Genomic DNA, 23,943 nt, shown 5'->3' with positions numbered 1-23,943 from the left:
ATCTTCCCAGAGCAGGGACTGAACACCTGCCCTCGGCATTAGCAGGCACATTCTAACTGGACCACTAGGGAAGTTCCCCAGCAGGACTTTAACTCCACCAGACACTCCCGGTGCAGCAGTTGGTATTTGTTGAGTCTTACAAACAGAAATCTAAACACAGCATGCCACCGCCACGCAGGACATCATACCCCTGCTCTCCAGCTGACCACGGGCCAGGCCCTCCAGCGCCTCCGTGGCCCATGTGGCTACTGCTGTGTGGGTGTTGTAGTCTTTGATTTCTGTACTTGTTTTGCCCATGGTATTTCTCCCCGAAGTTTTTTCTCCCATCTGCTCTGCATCTGTCCTTTATCATAATGACTGGGAGTGGTCCCAGCCTGCCCCAGCAGGCACCCGCCTCTCTGCCCTAACCCCAGCCAACCCTGCAACTTGCTAGTGCTTTGGCCCTCAGGCTCTGAGCAGCTTTTCAAGTGGGATTCAGGGTGGGGAGGGCATGGGGGCAAGTGCTTTCTCCTCAGCCACTGGATTTCTTTGGCCAGGCCTGTCTTTAACCCGCAGTCAATGTACAGGCAAGTTTCTTGGCACAGGCCCTACAGGGAGGTAATGGCTGCCCTGATACCTACCGATCCTTAACTAAGATGCTTTAGAAATGCCCTTTTGAAAATCTTCCCTGGAAGCCCCAGAGAAGGTGGTGTCCTTTAACAAGCACTGTCTTTGAAGGCTGACTTCTCCTCCAGAGGTCTCCATCCAAGAGCCCAGGTGAGGAGGCCAGAGCCTAATGCTCTTGAAGCCGCCTGCCTTCTCTGTGTGCTGCCAGGTCTGAGTCAGCCCCGTCCTGGGAGAGGCAGGCCGTCCACACCCTGCCCCAGCCCGCCTGACTGAGGCCGTGGGAAGATGGGTGGGGACACTAAGACCCCCAGATAAGACATGTTTTTTCTTTCATGCCTTTAATCTGACTTTCAAGACTGTCCACTGGATTCACATTTTGGTTTCTTTTTTTTCTGCCTCAGTGCATGGCATTTGAGATCTTAGTTCCCTGACCAGGGATCGAACCCTCAGCCCCCTGCAGTGGAAGCATAGTCTTAATCACTGGATCACCAGGGAAATCCCTGGTTTTAGTTCTTAAAATAATTTCTCCAAGTCTTTTTTTTTTAAACCAAGAACTCAGTTTTTTATTTCATCATTTCTTGCATTTGAAGTACTCCTCGATGACATCCTTGGCCTGAGACTCTTTGCCACAGTCCTTAACTGCCACACAACTGCAACCAACCGCTTTACAGGGTTTTCCCTCTCTGTCCGTTGTACAGAGGCCTGCCCATTCCCCTAGTTTCTTGTTGTCATCGACCTTAATCAGGTTGACTTGGTGCTCTGCACCAAGGGCCTCCACCAACTTGACATACACAGGCTCATCACAGTGGGATGCAAGGGCACAGAGATGGGCTTGACACTTGTCTAAGCCTTCGGCAGCTCCGTGAATTCCATGTGCTAGGCCATCGTGGATGAGGGCAGTCTTCAGCACCTCTTGCAGAGCAGTATTAACATCCATTACACCTCCAGCAGCAATGCCTTCCTTGGCTATGGCAGTGGGTTACGGGTGAAGCCGAATCTTGAATGCACCCGAGCCTCCGCCTCCCCACTCCGTGGTGGCAGGGAAAGAGGTACCACTCTTTTTCAAGTCAAAAATCTTGTATTCAGATTAAAGATCCAGTACAAGTCTTTGTTATTGGAGGTTCAAACACAAATCTGTTTATTTATTAGCAGAGTCTGGAAAGAATTCCTGTGGAGATCATGCCCTTTAGGACCATCATTTTCAGGCTTTAGTACATCCTCTTCTCACGACTGGGGCTTACCTGGTGGTTCAGATGGTAAAAGAATCTGCCTGCCATGCAGGAGACTTGGGTTTGGTCCCCGGGTCAGAAAGATCCCCTGGAGAAGGATTTGCAACCCACTCCAGTATTCTTGCCTGGAAAATCCCTTGGACAGAGGAGCCTGGCAGGTTACAGTCCATGGGGTCTCAAAGAGTTGGCACACTTCTCAGGACTTCTCATTGAATTTTGGCTTTGGGGGGCCATGGCCAAGTGCTAGGGCAAGAAAACAAATCTCCTGACCACAGTACAGTAGACATCACAGTACTCGAGGCCCTTGAGCGAGGCAGGAGACATGTAAATGAGAAGAAAGTGGTTGGTGATGGCTGCTGTGCCCCAGTGGCGAAAGTAATTTGCATGAAAGTGAGTGGTTATGACAAGTTGTTCTTTGCACTCAATGGGCTTGGCTTTGCCCACCCTGACACAGATCTGCCTTCACCACAGAGCACTTTACACTGAGATTTCCTGAAAGCAGGTTTCGGCAAGAAACTGGAAAGGCCTGACAGGAAGAAGGCAGAGCTGGCAAGGAGCTCCCAGGCATCTGGCAATTGTCCACAGTAAGAACACACTGAGCCCTCTTCCCAGGCAAGAAAGTGGGGGAGGTTGCAGGTGCTAAGAGAAGCTCCCGAAGTTGGTGATGGACAGGGAAGTCTGGCATGCTGCAGTCATGGCGTCGCAGAGTCAGACACAACTGAGCAACTGAATTGAAGAGGAGCCAGTGCTCAAAGAAATCACATACAGAAATGGAAGGAGTGTGAACTGCAAGCGCAGTTCATCCTCAGATGGAATGGGGAAAAAAATAGCTAATGGAAATAGGAACCAAAAAAGGCAGGTTGACTGTCATGAGTTCTGCTGCCAGAGAAGACGCTTGGCTAAGGCTGTCTTCTGATGCCTTGTTCCTGAAACCTCCGCGGAGCCCAGAGCAAGGAGCTGTGTCTGGAAGTCAACAACGCCTTGGGCTCTGTGGACACCCTCCCTGGTCAGCACCAGGGCCACTGGCTGTGTAGATGGCTACCAGCGACACTCCCAGCAGTCCTCCACCATGTCCCCAGCATGACCAAAAGGAAAAAGAGCACTTTTGCAATCAAATCAGTGACGCGGCGTAACTCGCGTGGGTCCTTGGGCATGCCTGCCAAATGGCCCTAGGAACTGAGCGGAGAGGACCTGCTACCAGTTTGAGCTCACCAGTCCAGGAAGTCCCTGGGATGAGGGGTGGGCACTGGTTCCCCGCTTCCAACAGTGGACAGTCCACACTATCGCTGACTTGATCCGCTGAACTCAAGGAGTCTGCAGGGAAGATGCCTTTCCTCCCGGACATTAACATTCTTTTTTTTTGGTCATGCTGTGTGGCTTGTGGGGTCTTAGTTCTTTGACCAGGGATTGAAAGCATGCCCACTGCAGTGGAAGCGTGGAGTCCTAACCATTGGACAGCCAGGGAAGTCATGCTGGACACTAACATCGAGTTAGTGCTTCCTTAACCATTTCCTACTGGCCCTGAAACATGGCCCCAACCTGTGATCCCCAAATTGCTCCAAACCCTTCATTCTGACTGTCCACATGCCCACCACACACCCACCTCAGACTGTACAATTAACACAGCGTTATCAAGGGCCCCTGCCTCTCCCAAGGCAGGCAGTTTTGCTTGAGCAGGAGGTGCTGGGAGCCATGGTGATTCCTGGGGCCTGGCAGCACTCTGTTCTCATCACTGTAGATCTGTTCTTTGACGCTGTGGTTTGGTTAAAGGGATGATCAGGAAGCATCTTGGCTAAAAAATTATGTTCAGGTCAGTCATTTGTGGGACTGTAAAGACATTATTTATACAGTCATCTTTTTTTTTGGCCACGTGGTACATGTAATCTTAGTCCCTCACCAGGAATGGAATCAGTGCCCCCTGCTTTGGAAGTGTAAAGTCTTAACCACTAGACCACCAGGGAAGTCCCAGTTATCTTTTAAAGTGACCTTATAAAGATGGAAGGGCTTCCCTGGTGGCGCTAGTGGTAAAGAACCTGCCCATCAATGGATAAGATGTGAGAGACACAAGTTCAATTCCTGGGTCGGGAAGACTTCCCTGGAGGAAGGCTCCAGTATTTTTGCCTGGAGAATCCCATGGACGAAGTAGCCTGATGGGCTACAGTCCATGGGGTCGCAGAGTTGGAGAAGAATGAAGCGACTGAGCGTGCACACATGTATTAAGATGTAACATCGTAGATCTCCAACATAGAAAACCTATGTCTGACACGTCCATCCTAGGCGGGACAGGTGGTGGACGTGCATTGGAATGCTCTGGGGACACAGACCTGTGAGTAGTGAGGTGGGCAGGGTGGGGCAGAGGGGAGCTGAGCCATGACGCAGTTGCCGGAGGAACCAACCAATTCCACGAGGCATTCTGAAGTGCGGGTGGCCCTTCGGATACCCCAGCTGGGCCAAGGAGGCTGGACTTCTGTACTCCCTCACTGGCTGCGTGAGGTGTAACCGTGGGTGAGGCAGCTCCCGTATGAAGGCAAGTCTGGGGGAGGGACTCAGCGAGGGCTGGGCATGCAGCACAAGACCCACCAACCACCCCCTCCCCAAAAGAATGAGACTGCCATTATTTTAAATTATTTATTTTCTCTATAGTACATCTCATTCAAATCATAGAACAGTCTGATACATTTTTTTCCTCAAGCACAACTTAAACTCATTTCAAAAGCTTATTCTTTCCTTCTTTGACTCTTTCAGGATGGACAAAGATACACTTTAATGGATACCAAAACCACTCCGTTTATTAAAATTACAGCTTCCCAGGCTCTGCCCCTCCCCTCCCCTCCCCCAGAGCTTTTGAGTGAGCATCTGGGGTGGGCCTTAGGAAGGCAAAATTTAAAAACCCCTCCCATCAATTCACCCCCATGTGTGGGTGGTCCTTGAACCATCCTTACAGAAGCACAGATTAGGACTTGTCCGTTACCTATTGGAAGCAATTTCAGAAAACCCAGGAATAATTAAGTATACAGAAATAGCTCTTCTATAAAATTTCCATATAAAAATAATGGTATTTATTTACAAAGTCTGAGATGCTACAAAATAATACATCATATTAGGTTAGGTACTTCAATCTAATAAAGTCTACATTAGGCAGGTCAGATGTGGTGTTTGCATTTTCCCCTTATTTCTCTTGTTTAAATGCTTAAAGCCTATGGCACCATGATGACTCCTTCATGCAAAGAGAAGCAGAACTATATTTTCTGGACATAAAACCTAACAGCACATGATCAGAGTACAACACTGCCAAATGAAAAGGTGAACTGGCTGGAGATTTGGGCTCGTGGCCTTTCTATTTTGGCTAACAGTCAGGGAGGGGATGGGCAGACAGCCACCTCGAGGAACCACAGTCGTGAACCATGGTCCCCTCTGAGCTCCGGCTCGGCTGGTGGTTCCCCTTTTGGGGACACTGAACGGTTGAAGCCACCATGACTCTACTGGGAAGAACAACTGCAATGCACTCAGAGAAATCTGCTAGCAGAAAAGAATCTGGGTTCCCACAGACTCGTAGCATAACAGAAATCTGTGACCCAGTTGTGAACAAGCAGAACCACCAGGCCATTTGTTTAATTAGTGCCCAGCATGTTGAAGGTGACTCAAGTGACAAAACGGTAAGTTTGAAGCGACAAATCAATGGTTTTCAAAACTCAAACATGATCTGGTGACGTTTCCTTGTTATACTGGGATAGACATGGAGAGAAACAAGCCAACATGGAACAGAAGGGCCAGGTGACCTCCAATTTGCGTGAGGGCCTCTGCCCAGGGAGGAATGGGTTTCTTCTGAGTTTTGGCTGTCTCAGCCTGGGTCTTCCAAGCCGAGGAAGGCCCAGAGATGACGCCAAAGCCTCACCCTGAGCCCTCATGAGCAAAGTCCCACTCCTGCTCCTTAGCTGTTCAGCACTTGGTGTGACAGAGAGCTGATGCTAACCCAAAGGCCCTCCGTGAGGACTGTGGTGAGGGCTGTGTAGGAGGCAGCGTAGCCCAGGAGGGAGATTCTGGGTGCAGTGCGGGCCCTGGAGGCCACACGGGCTGGGGGGTGTTGGGCCAGTCAGCTTTGGGCTTGTTTCACATGCCTGAGTCGGTGGGTGGAGGAGACATTCTCCCCCACTCTGAGGCCCTTGGTGGAGAAGGGGCAAGTCCTGCCCCTTCGTTTCTGCTACACTGGCTTCTAAGGTGGCTACAAGCAGGAAGGACCGAAGTTAAGTCTGCTGGAAAAGCAAGGGGTCGAGACAGCATGGAACTCATGGGCCTTTGTGTAAAGCCAAGGCCTCATAAGAATGGTGCAAGATTTTGTCTGAAAGAGCAGCTGCACAGAAATATTTAAGTGAACAAGCTTTCTCCTGTCTCAACAGCACAGTCGGTGGATACCTGCTGCCACCGAAGCTTCTGTACTTGTCAGGGATTCCCAGGGCTTAACGGGAGTGTATAAGTACATGGGACAACGGGATCCTAAAGGTCGTCTTTTCTGAGAGATCTTGGCTGGTTCCTGAGAAACGCTGTAATTTATATGGGTATTTAGCTTGAAATTTTTAAGAAAAAGGTAAAAATCGTAACGTCACTTTTTCCTTTTAGGTGGTAGTGTTTGGCTCAACTGAAGTTAAGCAAATGGCCTGAGTGTTGCATGGACTGTGGGTCAGAGGGTGGGGAGGCGCGTCTGAGGGCCGCTCCGGCGACAAGGAGCGGGCCCTGGCACACACGGTCAGCGCTGGGGGGCTACTGCTTCAGGTGCCTGGAAATGGGGAACCTATTTGGGAAAATGGCCCTCGGGTAGTCTTTAGCTCCACTAAAGCCAGTCATACACAAAAGATTCTTTTATATATCTAATATAAAGTATCTAACGTTGTAAAACTAGAAGAAAACGCCTAGAAAAGTCCTCCATTTCTAATCACTTTTCTCTTGTGTAGGTTCAACTGGAAGGTAACAGCTCATAATGAGAACTTCATGGGTTAGAATGTTCTTAGTTTTATGGCTACTGCTGGTAGCTAAGTTTGGTTTTCTTTTAAAAATTCCCTAACAGACTCTAAAACGTATACTGAAAGCTGGGAACAGTGGGGCCTTTGGAATTTAGCAGAGATTCCAAGTGCACAATTGTGGGGTAGAGTGGCCTGGAAGAGACGTCTTTCAGTGGTTCGATGCAGAACAAACGTCACCTTTTCGGTTACCCCCTTCCCCCGGATACTGCCAGCCACAGCAGCCTGTCCCCCCGGCCACAACCCTGTCATCTTCTCCACAGCACAAATCAATCTGAACGTCTTCTGTTCTCACTCACTCACTTACTGAAGGATTCAATCTTCACTCACTGTCCAGCCTTCACCCCTCAGGGACCCCATGAAAGCACAGCCTTGAAGGCTACCTCACAGATGTGCCCACAGGGAGGGGGCTGGCACTTGAAGCAACTTGCCCATGAAGCTAACCAGGCTTCTCCCTCTGTATGTGGTTCTGGTAGAAACTGCTGAGGCGGTTCGCTTCGTTTGCTGACCCTGCCCCACGGACATCCATCCTGACTGCTCTCTGACCGTCCCAGGGCCCAAGTTACACCCAAACTCTGCTATCTCTGTAACAGCCGAGTTTGTGACGTCTGCATGGCTAAAGCGAGCCACTCCCTTGTGGACCGTCTCTGAGTTACCTGCAGTGGCTCCTGTTTGGGGGTTCACCCAGGCATCATTCTTCAAGTGGGGCAGAGAACAGTGGCCACTGCCAATTCTGCCAGCAGGGAGAGTTATCCTCTTTCTCCTGCTGAGATGGCAGCCACTGCATAGTTTTCTCCCCACCCCTCCTCTGAGACGTGGGTCAACATTTGTCATGTTTTTTGCAGGGTGGTAGGCATGGCTGGGAGGCAAGGATCACCATCTTAGCACCTCCCTTCCTGCCCCTTCCCGAGGTCCTCCATGATCATAAGGCACAGTTTATTAAGTCAACGCCTGCTGGAGCTGTTTCCATCATCCTGTCATCACAGGTGATGTGCACAGTGGGGAGGGAAGGAGGAGTGGCAGGTGCCTGGGCGCCGTGGACCCTCCCACAGCAGGGCCAGATACAGCAGGCTGGGTGCCCCTGCGTGAATATGGAACAGATCATGAATCCACTGGCTGGGTGGCACTGTGGGCGGCAAAGGTTGCCAACTACACCGGGCCCCGCAAGAACAAGGCCTCCTGAACTCCTCCCAGAGCAGAGTGTGACCGCACTGCCTGGGAGGAGTGTCCGTGTGTGGACATGTGTACAAACAGTCCCAAGTACTGCTCTATAACGAAGCTTGGCTGTTCCAACCACAATTTCCTAGCATCCTTTTCTGTTTGATTTCTCGTGAAATTCTGTCTGGACTTTAGAACCAGATAAATCTATGGGGAAGAAGCAGAAGAATGACAGGACCTCCCCAACTATCTCCCTCTGGGTTTCTGCTCAGGTCAAGCCTTCCGCCTGTGCCATGTCCTGTGACCCCAGCGTGACCCCACTGGGCATCCTCACCAGGGACCCAGGGCCATCACCGAGGAACGGAGGCCAGTTCTGCTGAACCCCACACAGTGGCCAGTGATGGGGCACTGGGAATGAATGCTAAGAGTCTGGCTGCTTGTTCTCCTGAACCCGTGTTTTATCTGTAGCAGAGAGAACAGAGAAGGGAGTGGTTCCCCACTCACTCTGGTGAGGCTGAGGCGCGCTTGGCATCAGTGCCCCTGTCCTGAATGTGGACGGGCGGGTCTGGGGCCTATGGCACAGTATTTCCAAGTCTGAAAAGCTAGTTGTGGCCCCGGGGCTCTCTACGGCCCCTTTCAAGCACGGGGATGAGAAAGGTTGGGGTAGGTACAGGTGGAGGCAGCCTGGAGACCTGGTTCTACCCGACTGTGCAACTGATGACCTTCCCAGTCGGGAGGCCCCTGGCCACCCACCTCCTCCATGCCCGGCCTCAGGATGCGCCAGAGTCCTGCACCTGTCTCCACCTCTGCCTCCACACTCTGCACTATGGCTTATTTCTGACAGAATGAGTTTTGTCTCAAAGGAACTTAACGCTCTACATTCTTCTGTACTAGCTGTTTGGGTCAGTGAGGCCCTGCCCCTCTGGTCACTGCAGGCATTGGCCTGCACACTCCCCGGGCGGGATTTAGAAAAGAATCGGTGGGCTGAGCTCACAGACACCGGATACATAATTTAAGGGCAAATACAAACAAGTCAAGTCAAAGGACTAGCGTTAATTTTCCATTATCACTTGCTCCTTTCCAAGGCCTTAATGTGCACTTAAGCTGGGGTTTGGCCATGGTGGCAGCTGTCTCCACACCCGTATTCAGAGGGGCGGTAACTGAACCCAGCACGTGAGGCTTCCAGTGGCGTCTTTGGTCTGTCCTGACAGGCTACGTCCTGCTCCACTGCGCACCCAGTCGCCTGGGGTGCTCACCGTTTTCTGGTGCTTCTGTGAAACTATCAGGTTAGTTTGAAATGTGTTTTACCCAGCAATCAACCCAGTATGGTCATTTTGATTCATGAGAATGTAGAGAAGGTGACATGTACAGGAAACACTGCTTGTTCGTATTCTTGAACTCCTTTTCAGACAAAAGCAATGGCAGTTCACTTTCACAAACTGCACACTGGGTGAAATCATACAATTATTTGCAGGGAACAGTAAGCAAGCAGTTCGGTCATAGGGCCGTTTCTTTGTTTTGTGCTAAGTGAAAAAGCTATAGGAAACGCATAGCTCTGATTAAAACCACAGAGACAGTTTCCTGCTCTGTAACACTCCAGGTTTAGGATGCTGGCAAAAGGCAGTGCTGGCAAAGTATTTAATGCACATGAAAATGCTATTCTATTTTGGCTTCCAGAAGTAGCCCTAGAAAATTCTATGCACCAATGCATTGGCTAAGAGTGATAATTTCAGTTGGACTATAAATTATTCTAAATGTCACTTAAGTACTTCAGAATGCGCTCGCTCCTCTCTAGAAGCCGTCTAAGGCAGCCGATGCGTAAAGCACCTCGACTAGACTTCCAACTAGTTCAGCGGCTCCGTCTGTGCTCCTGGGGCCCCGTGGTCTCCCTCACTCACTGCACAGCTCCTCCCACCGGGAACCTCTTGTGGTTGGTCAGCCTCGGGGAAAGGGCAGCCCCGGCCAGGGAACGGGACGGGGACCCAGGCCATTGGGGGCTGTTCATGTAGCCATCTCAGTTCTAAGGGGGCGGGTGGACGCGGGGCCACAGCGGCCCCACCTCGCGGAAGGGAAGAGTGTGGCGCTCACGCTGCCCGCTCCTCAAGCACGGTCCCCTCCGCCACCTGAGAACAGGCTTTGTTTGCCATGTGATCTACTGCTCTGCTGGTCAGAGTTTTCATTCACACTACGTTAGCTTTCATCTCAACCATCTCAGCCTTCGGGTAATTTGCTTATTGTGTTTCCCTAGTCTTCACTGAACACACAGTGCAAACAAAGGCAAAGACTGAAGCAATCGTTTCAAAAACAAGAGCTCACACTAAAAACACACATGAGCATCAGACAGCAAAACGCGGGTTTGCGCCTGTCTTTATTCTGGGGAGGATGAGTCCTCCTCGTCCTCTTCCTCGTCTTCATCGTTGAATGAACAGGGCGTTTCGCCTCGGGACTCAGAGCAGTGGGAGGCCGCACTGCTGGACTGGTGACTGTTTGGGGCAAGGAGCTGCCCCGTTGCTAAGGCCACTTCAGCATCCAGGCACAACCCTTGGTTTACACTAGCAAACAATCGGAAACACACAGGCTCGTTAATGTGGTGTGCAGGCTTTAAGCTTTGGAAAACATAAAGGACGAGAGCCCAGGAAGGGGAGGGCCACAGGCGAGCTCTGCCGGGATCCGCAGGAGACCCAGCTGATTGCAGCGCCCCTCCAGTGAGGAGCAGGCTTGGCGGCTAACCTTTCTAACCCTGACAAAGTACATACCTTGATTGGGACAAGGTGGCACCAGTGGTCAGGTCTAAATTTGAAACGGATTGGGTAGAGTTCAAAAGCAGTCCCTGATTTAACCAAGATGGTCCTGTGGAGATGTCTATAGGAAAAAACAAAAACAGATGGAGGTCTGGTAAGTCCCGTGGCTGCTTTTGCTATGGTCTGAAGACAGCACGGACGAATGAGGCAAGCAGCCCATTCTGTTACAGTCTCCTGCCCTGGGGAGAACCCAGGTTTCTTCAGCTTGGAAAAAGGAAATTTCTAGAACATAAGACTGGGGCAAGGGGGAGGATACAGGGAGACAGACTACAGCTGGAAAGAATTCAAATTCGACCAAGCCCAGACTCTTCATTCTTTTTTTCTTCCAGAAGCCCTTGAGAGGGCATCCCACTGAATATATTGATGGTTGCACTACTCTTGGACACCTGCTGGATGCACCACAAAAGCCTCTGACTGGGGTGTTAACAACCAGAGCAGGAGTGGATAAGCAGTTAAGTCAGAACGTCCTATGTCAGAGGCACAGACACATTCTTGCTCAACCCCCACACCCACTGCCATGTTTTCAAGTGCCCCCCTGGGAACTCAGTGCTATTACTGACCAAGATTTATTCTTTTTCCTGGTATCCTTTGCTTTAAAGCTTGAACTAAACCTTATTTTAAAAGGCTATGCACAGTCACATTTTTCATGAGGGCATTGCTGTTTCAGTCTGCATCAAGTATTTTGGAGATGTATCCTTGCAGTCCTGTTTTCTATGCATTTACTGTATTTCCCCCATCACAACCCTGACTACTTCTTACTGTAACTTTATTATTATTTATTTATGGCTGTGCCGGGTCTTTGCTGCTGCACAGGCTTTTTTCTACTTGTGGCAAGTGGGGGCTGCACTGTAATTGCTGTGCGCAGGCTTCTCACTGTTGGGGCTTCTCTTGCCGCAGAGCACAGGCTCTAGGGCACGCGGGCTTTGGCAGTTGTGGTTCCTGGGCTCTGGAGCACAGGCTCAGGAGTTGTGGCACACGGGCTTAGTTGCTCCCTGGCTTGTGGGATTTTTCCGGATCAGGGATGGAACCCGTGTCTCCTGCATTGGCAGGCGGATTCTTTACCATTGGGCCACCAGGGAGGCCCTGTAACTTATTTAACCCTTGTCTCCTTATCTAGATGGTTAGCTCAGAGAAGGCAGTGACTGGGACAAATAAAATCTAAATGTTAATGAATGAGCATCGTGTATTTCAAAGGTGAGTTTACAACACAGGTGGTAGAAATATCAGAAATGAATTTCTTGAGAAAAAGTTATTTGACTTATGTTGTAAGATGAGACCAAGCATAGGCTCAGAAAAAGGTAAACTGCCAAAATGAGCTTTTATTAATGAAAATAGTCTGGTAATTATTGTGCAAAAAAGAAAAAAAACCACGTGCTAGGACTGGAGGCTCTGCCCTCCCAGCACTACGTGATCAAGTGAGAGGCTCCCGTGCAGGAAACAAGTAAAGTAACTCCTGCATTCATCCTGACATGCCTGTGAACCTTTTCTTCACAGGCTAACTAAAGCAGCTGTGAGGGGGGAAAAAATTCTAAGAACAGCAGGTTTTAAATGGATACAAGAACAAGTTGGTACATGAAGTTAAAGCCAGAATCCTGCACCAAGTATTATTAATTAGTATGTATGGAAACCTTCTGTCAGAACACAGCTCTTGACAGGATACAGCTTCCTTTCACAATGGCTCTGAAAGGCCAACCCACACGACAGTTCTCACAACCCTCCTCAAGGGCCATCCTGTCCCTCTGCACGCTAGAGGCACACGCTTCTGCACCAACCAGAAAGTCTACCCTAGTCTGGAAACGAGGTCATGAAGAGATCAAAACCACAGAGCCCACCTAATCGCCTGGTCTTTTCACTGAGAATGAGCTAAAATAAAGTCCTGGTGACTTACAGAGTAAGAGCCTTTTGCAGACCCTACTGGATGACTAGAATGCCTGAGCTGCTAAGAAAACAGCAGGTCTTCTTCTGGAAGGAGCAAGGGGAGAATGGGGGGGAGGGGGCAGGGGGTGCAAATAGGGGACTGGGAGGCTGAAGGGCAAGACGCGGGGGTCAGACAGGAAGTGTGTGGTGTGAATTTAAGCACTAACTGCAATAAAAACCAAATCTCAATCCAGGCTCTTGTGTTGTGGCTAAAACCATAGAACAGCAGCAACTGCTTTATATCTGGCTTAATAATCGTTAGAGCTAATATTAAAGTGCCTTTAAGATACAGTATGAAACTGTAGGTAGTAATACTTATAAATGAAGGAAACTGGCAAAAAGGTAGAACACTTGTGTTTGTATACCCAAATTATATGTGCACAATATACCATAGTTTTAAGAACTATAATCATAAAGATTTCTTACTTATTGAAAATTTGAATTTTAGGACACGCAAGACAAAGTGTTTCTGCTTTCAAGTATACTCTTATAATGAAAAGATAACCCAGTTTTAAAATGGTCAAAGGATCTGAATAGACCTTTCTTCAAGGAAGATTCACAAATAGTCAATTAGTATATGAGAAGATGCTCACCATCAGCAGTCACTGGGGAAATTCAAATCGAAACCACAGTGAAATACCGTTTCACTTTCACTACCGTGGTGGTAATAAAATAAAATGAACAATAACAAGTGTTGAGAAGGATATGGAGAAATCAGAACCCTCATACATTGCTGGTAGGATTGTAAAATGCTACAACTGCTTTGGGAAATAGTTCAGCACTATCAGAATGCTAAATATAGTTACCATAAGATCAAGGAAACTTTTTAAAAAAGAGATATTGATGTAAAGCCTACTTGCACTCATGCTTCCAGACTAAATAGACTTTATCCTTGTTTATATGTTTTATGGCCACTTATTTAGCACTTGAAAGTTCAAAGTCTATTCAACTGCTCTGCCCTGTTTCCCCACTTTGAGAAACTGTGGTTCCTAAACAGGCTGAATTCAATTGCTACTTACAATGGCACCCCACTCCAGTACTCTTGCCTGGAAAATCCCATGGACGGAGGAGCCTGGAAGGCTGCAGTCCATGGGGTCGCTGAGGATCAGACACGACTGAGCGACTTCACTTTGACTTTTCACTTTCATGCATTGGAGAAAGAAATGGCAACCCACTCCAGTGTTCTTGCCTGGAGAATCCCAGGGATGGGGGAGCCTAGTGGGCTGCCGTCTATGGAGTCACACAGAGTCGGACACGACTGAAGTGACTTAGCAGCAGCAGAAGTTAGTTTGCATGTGTTCCCTGACGCTTGAGTGTTTGCAATTTGATATAAGCATCTGAATGCAGAGTTCCACAAAATAGCAAGAAAAGATAAGAAAGCCTTCCTCAACAATCAATGCAAAGAAATAGAGGAAAACAACAGAATGGGAAAGACTAGAGATCTCTTAATGAAAATTAAGAGATACCAAGGGAACGTTTCATGCAAAGATGGGCTCGATAAAGGACAGAAATGGTATGGACCTAACAGAAGCAGAAGATATTAAGAAGAGGTGGCAAGAATACACAGAAGAACTGTATAAAAAATATCTTCACGACCCAGATAATCACGATGGTGTGATCACTGACCTAGAGCCAGACATCCTGGAATGTGAAGTCAAGTGGGCCTTAGAAAGCATCAATATGAACAAAGCTAGTGGAGGTGATGGAATTCCAATTGAGCTATTTCAAATCCTGAAAGATGATGCTGTGAAAGTGCTGTACTCAATATGCCAGCAAATTTGGAAAACTCAGCAGTGGCCACAGGACTGCAAAAGGTCAGTTTTCATTCCAATCTCAAAGAAAGGCAATGCAAAGAATGCTCAAACTACCACACAATTGCACTCATCTCACACGCTAATAAAGTAATGCTCAAAATTCTCCAAGCCAGGCTTCAGCAATATGTGAACCGTGAACTTCCAGATGTTCAAGCTGGTTTTAGAAAAGGCAGAGGAACCAGAGATCAAATTGCCAACATCCACTGGATCATGGAAAAAGCAAGAGAGTTCCAGAAAAAACATCTACTACTTCTTTATTGACTATGCCAAAGCCTTTGACTGTGTGGATCACAATAAACTGTGGGAAATTTTGAAAGAGATGGGAATACCAGACCACCTGATCTGCCTCTTGAGAAACCTATATGCAGGTCAGGAAGCAATAGTTAGAACTGGACATGGAACAACAGACTGGTTCCAAATAGGAAAAGGAGTTTGTCAAGGCTGTATATTGTCACCCTGTTTATTTAACTTACATGCAGAATACATCGTGAGAAACGCTGGGCTGGAAGACACACAAGCTGGAATCAAGATTGCCAGGAGAAATATCAATAACCTCAGATATGCAGATGACACCACCCTATGGCAGAAAGTGAAGAACTAAAGAGCCTCTTGATGAAAGTGAAAGAGGAGAGTGAAAAAGTTGGCTTAAAGCTCAACAATCAGAAAACTAAGATCATGGCATCTGGTCCCATCACTTCATGGGAAATAGATGGGGAAAGAGTGGAAACAGTGTCAGACTTTATTTTTTGCGGCTCCAAAATCACTGCAGATGGTGACTGCAGCCAGGAAATTAAAAGACGCTTACGACCACCTAGATGGCATATTCAAAAGCAGAGACATTACTTTGCCAACAAAGGTCCGTCTAGTCAAGGCTATGGTTTTTCCAGTAGTCATGTATGGATGTGAGAGCTGGACTGTGAATAAAGCTGAGCGCCGAAGAATTGATGCTTTTGAACTGTGGTGTTGAAGAAGACTCTTGAGAGTCCCTTGGACTGCAAGGAGATCCAACCAGGCCATTCTAAAGGAGATCAGTCCTGGGTGTTCTTTCGAAGGACTGATGCTGAAGCTGAAACTCCAGTACTTTGGCCACCTCATGCGAAGAGCTGATTCACTGGAAAAGACTCTGATCCTGGGAGGGTTGGGGGCAGGAGAAGGCGACTACAGAGGATGAGATGGCTGGATGGCATCACTGACTCGATGGACATGAGTTTGAGTGAACTCTGGGAGTTGGTGATGGACAGGGAGGCCTGGCGTGCTGTGATTCATGGGGTCGCAAAGAGTCAGACAAGACTGAGCGACTGAACTGAACTGATGACTACAAAAAATCTTGTGAATATGCTAAAAATCACTGAACTCTACACTTTAAAGTGGTATATCACACAGTATGGGAATTAAATATCAATATAAAAAATAATGATACCAGTTCACATCCACCTGCCTGGGAAGACAAAACACTTCCACTCTGTTTGTGAGCGTGTACCGTGTTAAAATCAAGTTGGAAAGCCATGGCATCATCTAATAAAGACGAAGATGGGCCTGCCTCGGACCCAGCAATCTCACTCGCAGATACATGCACACGGTCACCGAGAAACAGTAGTGGGAATGTTCAAATAGCACTGTTTAAGTATCAAGAGATGGGAAACAAAACTAAAGGTTTATCATCAGTAAAATGAACAAGGAAACTGTGCTTCTCCACATGCTGGAATTCCACACAGCAGTGAAAATACATCAACTACAGCTACGTGAAATCCTGTGGCTAAATCTAAAGAACATGTTGTTGAGTGAAAGTCAAATCACCAAAGAATATATCAGTTTGGTTCCATTTCTATAAAGGTGAGAATTAGACAAAACTAAATAATAAATTATTTCCAGCTCACTGTATTTTTTTGTGTTTGCATCTCTAAAGAAAAGTAGTGAAACATAAGAAATTCGAGAGGTTATATTTCAGGGTAAGGGAACAGAACTGACGGGGCAGATAGCGGGCACTAATTTTCTATGAGAAAGGTTTTAGCGAGTTAGGGTCTGACATTTAATCAAGGACCACATTGACTGCATTAGTTAACATACCTGTTATATAGCCTTCTAAAGCCTTGGGCACCAGTGATTTAGCAAGTTTCAGATCCTCCAATGAGCATTTGCCTGACTCCAGGCCGAAGGACATCCCCATTCGCTTCAGCACTTCTATGTCATCATGAATCTCGAAGGTGTTGTCAAAATTAAAAAGATATTCAAACCTGTATCAGGAAACAGAGTTAGTGAGGGGTTTCTGTGGTGTCGGGGAGGTCTGAAGAGTGTTGTACTCTGTATATTCAATGAAAGCACGAGGACCTAAGCTCAGCTACGGTATAGAGACTGTTACCGTTTAGGGCAGTGAGTCATTCTGCTGGGTTCAGAAGAATGACATCTCAAATAAACTGTTTTCCCAATTAAAACAACTTTCCTGTGACGGACAACAGGAGTCCTACATTCCAGCCCTCATTAAGCCGTGGCAAAGTGCAGACAGGAATTTTGGTCTAAATCCAGTATTTTTCAAGGTTGTCTATAGCTTTGTCATAAAAGATAAAATATTAAGAAAGCCTTTCCAAGTAGACTTTCTTCCAAAGCAGATGTACAGATGGCCACAAGACCCAAAACTGCTCAACATCACTAATCATGTGGGAAACACAAATCAAAACCACAGTGAAGTATCATCTCACACCTGTCAGAACGGCTATCACCAAAAAGACGACAAATAACAAACACCGGCAGGGATGTGGAGAAAAGGCAACTCTCCTGCACTTGGCTGGGAATGTAAACTGGTGCAGCACTATGGGAAACAGTCTGGAGGCTTCCTCGAAAAAATTAAAAATAGAACTACCGTATTATCCAGCAATTCCAAGTATTTACCCAAAGAAAACAAAAACACTCATTTGAAAAGGTTACACTCATTGATGTGTTATTAATAACAGCCATGATATGGAAGCAACAGAGTCCATCAGTAGATGAATGAGTGAAGATGAGTATGCGCACACACACGGGGACAGTAGTACTCAGCCATAAAGAAACTCGCCATTTGCAAAGATATATTCAGATCTAGAGGCTATTATGCTAAATGAAAGAAACCAGACCGAAAGACAAATATCACATAATCTCATTTATATGTGGAATCTAAAAAACCCAAACAAATAAAAATAGACTCACAGAGAACAAATGAGCGGTTGCCAGAGGGGAGAGGCTGAAGGCAGTAGAGAAACAGGTGAAGGGGGTTGAAAGGTACAAACCTTCAATTATAAAGTAGGCCCCAGGGATACACACAGCATACAGAATATGGCCAGTAATACTGTAATAAGTCTGTAAGGGACAGATGGTTACTAGACTTATCACGGTGATCATTTTGTAATGGATGCAAATGTCAAATCACTATGCTGTATGCCTGAAACTAATACAATACTGTATGTTAAGTATATGTCAATAAAAGTAGGTAAATCAAGCAAAGAAGTCACTGGGAGAAAAAAAAAAACATACAGAAAGAAAGCCTTTCCAATTTAGCACCTAACTTTCCTACCATGAGTTGGCCTACTAGGGTTGAGGAAAAAACATTTTGGACGCTTACTTCATTTTCATGAGTCAAGTATTAGCCACATCACACCTTAGATGAACAAAAAATGGAAGGCTTTTTACAAACTAACCAAACCCCCCAAAATGGAAGGCTTTTTACAAACTAACCAAACCCCAAACCCTGTCTTGAGGGTCTCAGGAGTAGAAATGCCCCAAGAAAAAAGTGTCACATATAACACAGAGCACGTTTCCAAATGTTTTTGAAAAGCACCAAATCAGGGTGTCCAGCCACCTGGCAAAGGCTTGCAATAGAGCGGCCACTGTAAGAAATGGCCCTCCTGGCTCCCAGGCTAGGCTCGGAGCAACGTCGCCAGGAGCCTCGGGGACAGAGGGGAGGTAAGCGTGCTGGGACAGTGCTGGGCTTACGCTGTCATGAAATTCTGAGATCTTAGATCAGAGTAAAATTTGTCATTTAAAGCAAAATGCCATACTTGCACCCCACCTTGAGAATCAAGCCCCTGTAAGCAGCTCAGAGCCTCCTTTACACCAGTTGGGGGAGGGCGAGGAAAGGACAAGAGTCAATAACCGCCTGAGAAGGAAGAGGGTCCTTAATCCTCCTAGGCCACTGGTCCCCAGACTTTCCTGCTACTCTTTAAAACTTCAGAGACTAACTGGAATAGAGAATTTTAGTAATGTCCTACCGAACAAGAGGCTAACTAGAGACAGGAACTAGAAATCTAACAGCTTATTCTTCCCAAAGATACATTAACCATTCTGTAAGTCTCGGATTTATGAGAGTATGTGACAAGTCCTTGTAGACACAGGTTTCTGTCAATAAAGTGTGTGAATACTAACACACGTATCTATCATTTACTGCCCCCGGTGCTAGTCCTTTATGACTTCTGTAAACCAGCAAGGTAATTATCAAATACTTTAGAAATCCCTGTTGTTCTTCTTCCTCTTTTTTTGGTGCCTTCTTATTTAAGTAACCCATGATCTCTGTACACAGTCAAGACAGGGAAGCAACACTGCCAAGAAAGAGAAAAACCAGGGAGGGTAAGCCCCATGGCCATGGAGTAGCTCCAAGGAGCCCGTAAGTTCTGGCCCCTGGGACCGCCCTGGGCTGTGCCTCTGCACTGATGTGACTCTGAGCCCTCTTTTGGTCTCAGATGTATCCCAACTTGGATGGTAAGTTAGATGCTGGCTCCTTGGAGCAGCTAATATTTATAAAGCACTTTCCAGGAGTCAGATCTTTTAGAGGCATTACCTTATTTAAGGAAGTATCATCCCCATTTGTTCTTCAGACAAAGCCTTAGAGCAGCTGCTTGGGGGAGCCACAAGCCACATTTCCTTCTGTCTCACTCTGCATCCTATGCCCTCAACTACCTCAATACTGATTCACGGCCTCAGAGCACTACTGTTTTCGTGAAGAATAAAATAAGTTACAAATAAACTGTACTTTGAAAACTGCTATTTCTCACTTACACTATGATAATAGTAATATATTGATATTACCATCAATCTTAGTTACAATGAAAAACATGTTGGTGGAAATGTAAACTGGTGCACCCACTGGAAAACAGTATGGAGGCTTCTCAAAAATTTAAAAATAGATCCAGCAATCCCACTTCTGGGTATATGTATCTGAAGGAAATGAAATAAGCATCCTGAAAAGACGTCTGCACTCCCACGTTCAGTGAGTGCAGCATGACTTGCAATAGCCGAGGCGTGGAAAAAACCTATCATCAGATGAGTGTATTAAAAAACTGTGATGTACTTGAGACAATAGACCATAAAAAAAGACAATGGGCAACAGATCATAAAAAGGAAATCCTGCCATTTGCAACAACACAGATGACAGACCTTATACATGGATCTCAAAAACCAAACTCACAGATGCAGAGAATAGACTGATGGCTGCCAGAGGTAGGGTGGGGTAGGGGGGAGTGGTGAGTGAAATGAATAAAGCTGGTTAAAAGGTACAAACTTCAAGTTGTAAGATAATAAGAAAGCAAGCAAGCAGAGAACGCCATCTAGTACTTTCATTTTTCATCTAGTGCTTTTGTGTCCATTCATTATAAACAGAAGCACGGCTCTTCTACGATATAGCAAAAAAAAGAGAAACTGCTTTAGTGCCACACGCCGATCCCAGCTGTCTGCACCATGAACATGACAACGCACAGTGGACCTGGTGAGCCCACCACATCCCAGACGCTCACCCACCACGTCCCAGACGCTCCCTGACGCTCTGCTCTACCGCAGTGACTTGCCCACTTATCTCATCTGTGTGTGCGTACATGCACGTTCGAGCTTGGGCACCGTTATGTCCTCAGCACAAACAGCACAGTGCCAGGCCCAAGAGGGGGATGTGGAGGGTGAAGAAGGAAGCAAGCACTAGCAGATGACGGCGCTCTTGTTTGAATTGTTTTGTGAGGCCCAAGGGAGTCAGCCTTGGAGGACCCAGATAACATTACAAATGATAGGAAGTACGTTGAACAGAAGGCTGGCCGTGCCCGCTGCCACTGGGTCTCCACTTACTTGTCACTGGAGATGCTGCAGTCTATGACTGTTTTTCTGCTTGTGTTGATGATTATAAATGGCAGCTGAATGGTGGAGTTCAGAGCTGGAGGGCCCTGGTTCTGCTGTTCATTTTGCCGATTTCTTTGTACCAGGTTTTTGAAAGCGATTTGCTGTAAGGATCAACAAAAACGTACAGTCATTTAACGTGGATAAATGAGTTGGAACTAAATGAAGTAAGTACATCTAAAATATAGTTTAAAATTAGAGCATTTAAAGAGACCTTCCACCTATGAGTTAATTAAAATTGAATATTTAAGGAAAAACATTAGAATGATCTAACTCAAGAAATACATTTCAAGGGCAAAAAATATTTATTTAAATGGTATCTAACATATCCTAGTACAAATAATGGGGCCCGCAGTTTCCATCATCCATAGAAAAAGGATCTTACAAATCTGAGAGAGAGAGTGGTACCTGCACCTCTTCTCAGCGTAGGTGATACAGCAAGAGTGGACTTGTTTTCTATTTAACTAACACAGACTCCTGAGGATTTAGGGTTAAATATGTCTCTCAGATCATCCCGCCCAGAAACATACAAACTATACAAAGCCTCAGAACCCTTTCTTCAAGTGAAATCTTCTGGGACACCCACTGTTTATAAAACAGATGAACACATCCTTGCTCTGGTTGGCTGCACTGAGGCTGAGTCCTGAGCCCTGCCAGCTCTGCCCTCATTCACCCTTTGGGCTCCTTCACAGAACTTCCAAGCATCTATAGGGCACAGTTTGGAATCTAGCCCAAGCCCCTCCCCAGCTGACATCTTTCAGAAGAGGAACCTGAGGCTTAGCACTAATTTATAAGGTATATCAAGGCCCGAATCTTTGCACTGAATCTTGCTATTACCTTTAAACTATAACCATTACTCAAAAGCCAAGGAAAGTGACCCTACCACCCTCTTTTAAATAAGGCAAATGTATCACAGAATTCCACAGGTAGAAAGACCTTACACAGTGAAGTCTTTCATCTGCTTGCAGAACAGATACTGGTTAAAAGAGCTCCTGAAGTCAGAGCCTTTCATCCCTTCCATCAGCTTGTTCCCTCTGCTCACCCAGTAGTGATGCATTTCAGTTATTTTCTATGTTTTAGCAACTTTATCCTAGCAGTGTTTATTTTAGGTCCTGGGCCTTAACTGAAGTTTGATTAAAATTTATGTTGTCTTAAAATGGTTGGGTGCTAGCTCCCTAAAAAGTAAACATTTACTCCTTTAAAATGCACAAAACAGAAGGGACACCAATTTATTCTAGCCTGACAGTGTGTCTAGAACCATCACTGTCAACACCATTCATTACCAAACGTTACTTGTAACAAACTTACTAATTTGTTATTTTCTGCTGCTAATGAACTAAGGCAATTATATTCAATGCTTAGCTCATTTAATATTGAGGAAAAATATGCTGAAGCTATAAAACTCAGAAAAAGAATTATATGTTTGAATACCTCCACCTGGCTATCTTACTCTTCTAGAAAACACATCCTGGAGACAGCCCATACTTGGCCTAGCTTTGTGGTCTTAGTGGCATGGGAGGGCCTGGGTAGAGGTAGAAATATAAACAGCGGTAAGTAAAAGTTGTTACATATTCATGATTCACTGTTCTATACTGCGCACATTTAATAGCATCAAAGACTGTTCTTGGGAAAAGAGCTGTAAATATACATACAATGTTATTTTGATAGTAAGAAGAAAAATCACCCCATTTGTTCTAAACTGGTTTTCTTATTTGTTGCCATTTATCTTTAGCCTTTAGTTCTCTTCCAGGCTTATTAACATTTATTTCAGAGGCTAAACAGCTTTAGGTATTTTTAGACATTCATTTTGCTCTGCATTAGTAGCTCTGGGAAAGTTTAAGGGCTGGAAGGGACAATGATATAGATAAAAGTAGGACATCTGGGTCATCTGTGGGCAGAATCAGCGCATACCATGCCTCTCCTACACGACCAAGAGAAGAGGTGGCATGTAAGTGAAAGGGACTTGGGTCATGTGATGTCAGTAGCTGTGACATTCACTAGTTAAAAAATTAAGCTAGCTTAGCCACAGAGAAGTAAATTATTTGTGTTCAGGGACGACTTGCTTAATGTACTTTCTGTGACAACTTCGTAATTTGCTGCAAGAAAGAAAAAGGAAACACTAGGAGGAAATAAGCCGTGTGTCTACCAGGAGACTAGAAGTAGTTGTTCTCAGTTATATTTTGTGCTTCATTTCACTGTTCAGAGAGACGTGCTTTTATAAATGTTGACAGCTAGGTTGCGCCTGGGTTGAAATCTTCTGCAAATACTTGGTTTGAGACAGAAGAGAAAAAGAAATTTAGGACTTAAAAAAAAAAAAAAAAACAGCAACGTTCATCGTAGAAAGGGGAAAAATATTCCAGGTCACATTTTTTTTTTTTTGGCCATACCGAGAAGCATGTGGGATCTCAGTTCTCTGAGCAGGGACTGAAGATGGAACCCACACCCCCTGCACTGGAAGCCCGAAGTCTTAAGCACTGGACTGCCAGAGAAGGCCTCTGGTCCATTCCTTGCGCTGGTCGTCTAGTGATGGGAAAGCCCACATACATGAGGGCGATCTGGCCCAGCACAAGTCTTTCTGATCAACAGATAATTACAGACACGCTGATAAACAGGTTTTCATAATAACATGCCAAAAAGGGAGCCCCCAAATGTTCCATGAGAGCTCTGAGGAAATGTAAGAAGGGCCAAGCACAGGGTTTGGGGACTGTGAGTGGGGAGGGAAACACTGATGCAAGACAGACGACAGAAAGGCAGCCAGGGAAGCTGACGGGGTGGGGGCGAGGGTCTCTCAGGAAGCGGAGCTGTCCAGGGAGGGGCACAGGAAAATCTGTCAGCTTTCAAGTTGTTTGTTTTTAAAGCTACAGAGTGTTCTCTTCATACAAAACCCACTCTGGAAATCCAATATGAAAAATACATGAGACCGGCTCTGGAGGGAGCTCCTCAGGGAGGTCCCACAAGGGTCAGTATGGGACACAGACACAGAAGAGCAAGAAAAAGAGAGGTGCCTGATGAGGACGGAGCATCATCCCGGGCTGTCTGTGTCGGGGGCTCTGCTCCATCTGCGGCTGCTCCCGTCCCTACCAGCTTCCTCCCACCCCATCCTTCTAGACCACACACAGCTAACAGTCTGTTCCTGCCTCTCTGATGTGTATTCGAATATGAAAAAACAAACAGTAAGGATCAAGAAAGGAAAAACAGAAATCTGGAATACGTAGGAATATTTAACCTATTCTGTCCATGAGACAAAGTGAGTATTTTAAGGGGGATAAACAAACAAACC

General features: G+C 46.4%; 2 protein-coding genes across 13 annotated transcripts in view; both read right to left on the bottom strand.

Annotated features, from left to right (window-relative positions):
- Positions 1-630: 630 nt before the first annotated feature.
- On the bottom strand, positions 631-2,161 carry LOC511302 (small ribosomal subunit protein eS12). Its single transcript, XM_059888936.1, has one exon. The coding sequence runs from the start codon at positions 1,541-1,543 to the stop codon at positions 1,178-1,180; it is 366 nt and encodes a 121-aa protein (XP_059744919.1). The 5' UTR covers positions 1,544-2,161; the 3' UTR covers positions 631-1,177.
- Positions 2,162-4,449: 2,288 nt separating this feature from the next.
- TFDP2 (transcription factor Dp-2) overlaps positions 4,450-23,943 on the bottom strand; it is a 205,031-nt gene continuing 185,537 nt past the window's right edge. For all 12 annotated transcript variants that reach the window (NM_001428758.1, NM_001428759.1, NM_001428760.1 and 9 more), the window contains 4 exons: positions 20,616-20,767; positions 16,608-16,774; positions 10,765-10,870; positions 4,450-10,560 (listed from right to left, as the gene is read on the bottom strand). In NM_001428758.1, the coding sequence (NP_001415687.1) occupies positions 10,377-10,560; positions 10,765-10,870; positions 16,608-16,774; positions 20,616-20,767 (609 nt within the window). In that variant the 3' untranslated portion in view covers positions 4,450-10,376. The remainder of the gene's footprint in view (positions 10,561-10,764; positions 10,871-16,607; positions 16,775-20,615; positions 20,768-23,943) is intronic.

This window comes from Bos taurus, chromosome 1 (assembly GCF_002263795.3).
Source record: "Bos taurus isolate L1 Dominette 01449 registration number 42190680 breed Hereford chromosome 1, ARS-UCD2.0, whole genome shotgun sequence".
Taxonomy (NCBI): Eukaryota; Metazoa; Chordata; class Mammalia; order Artiodactyla; family Bovidae; genus Bos; species Bos taurus.
This window is presented reverse-complemented; position numbering and strand designations above follow the sequence as displayed.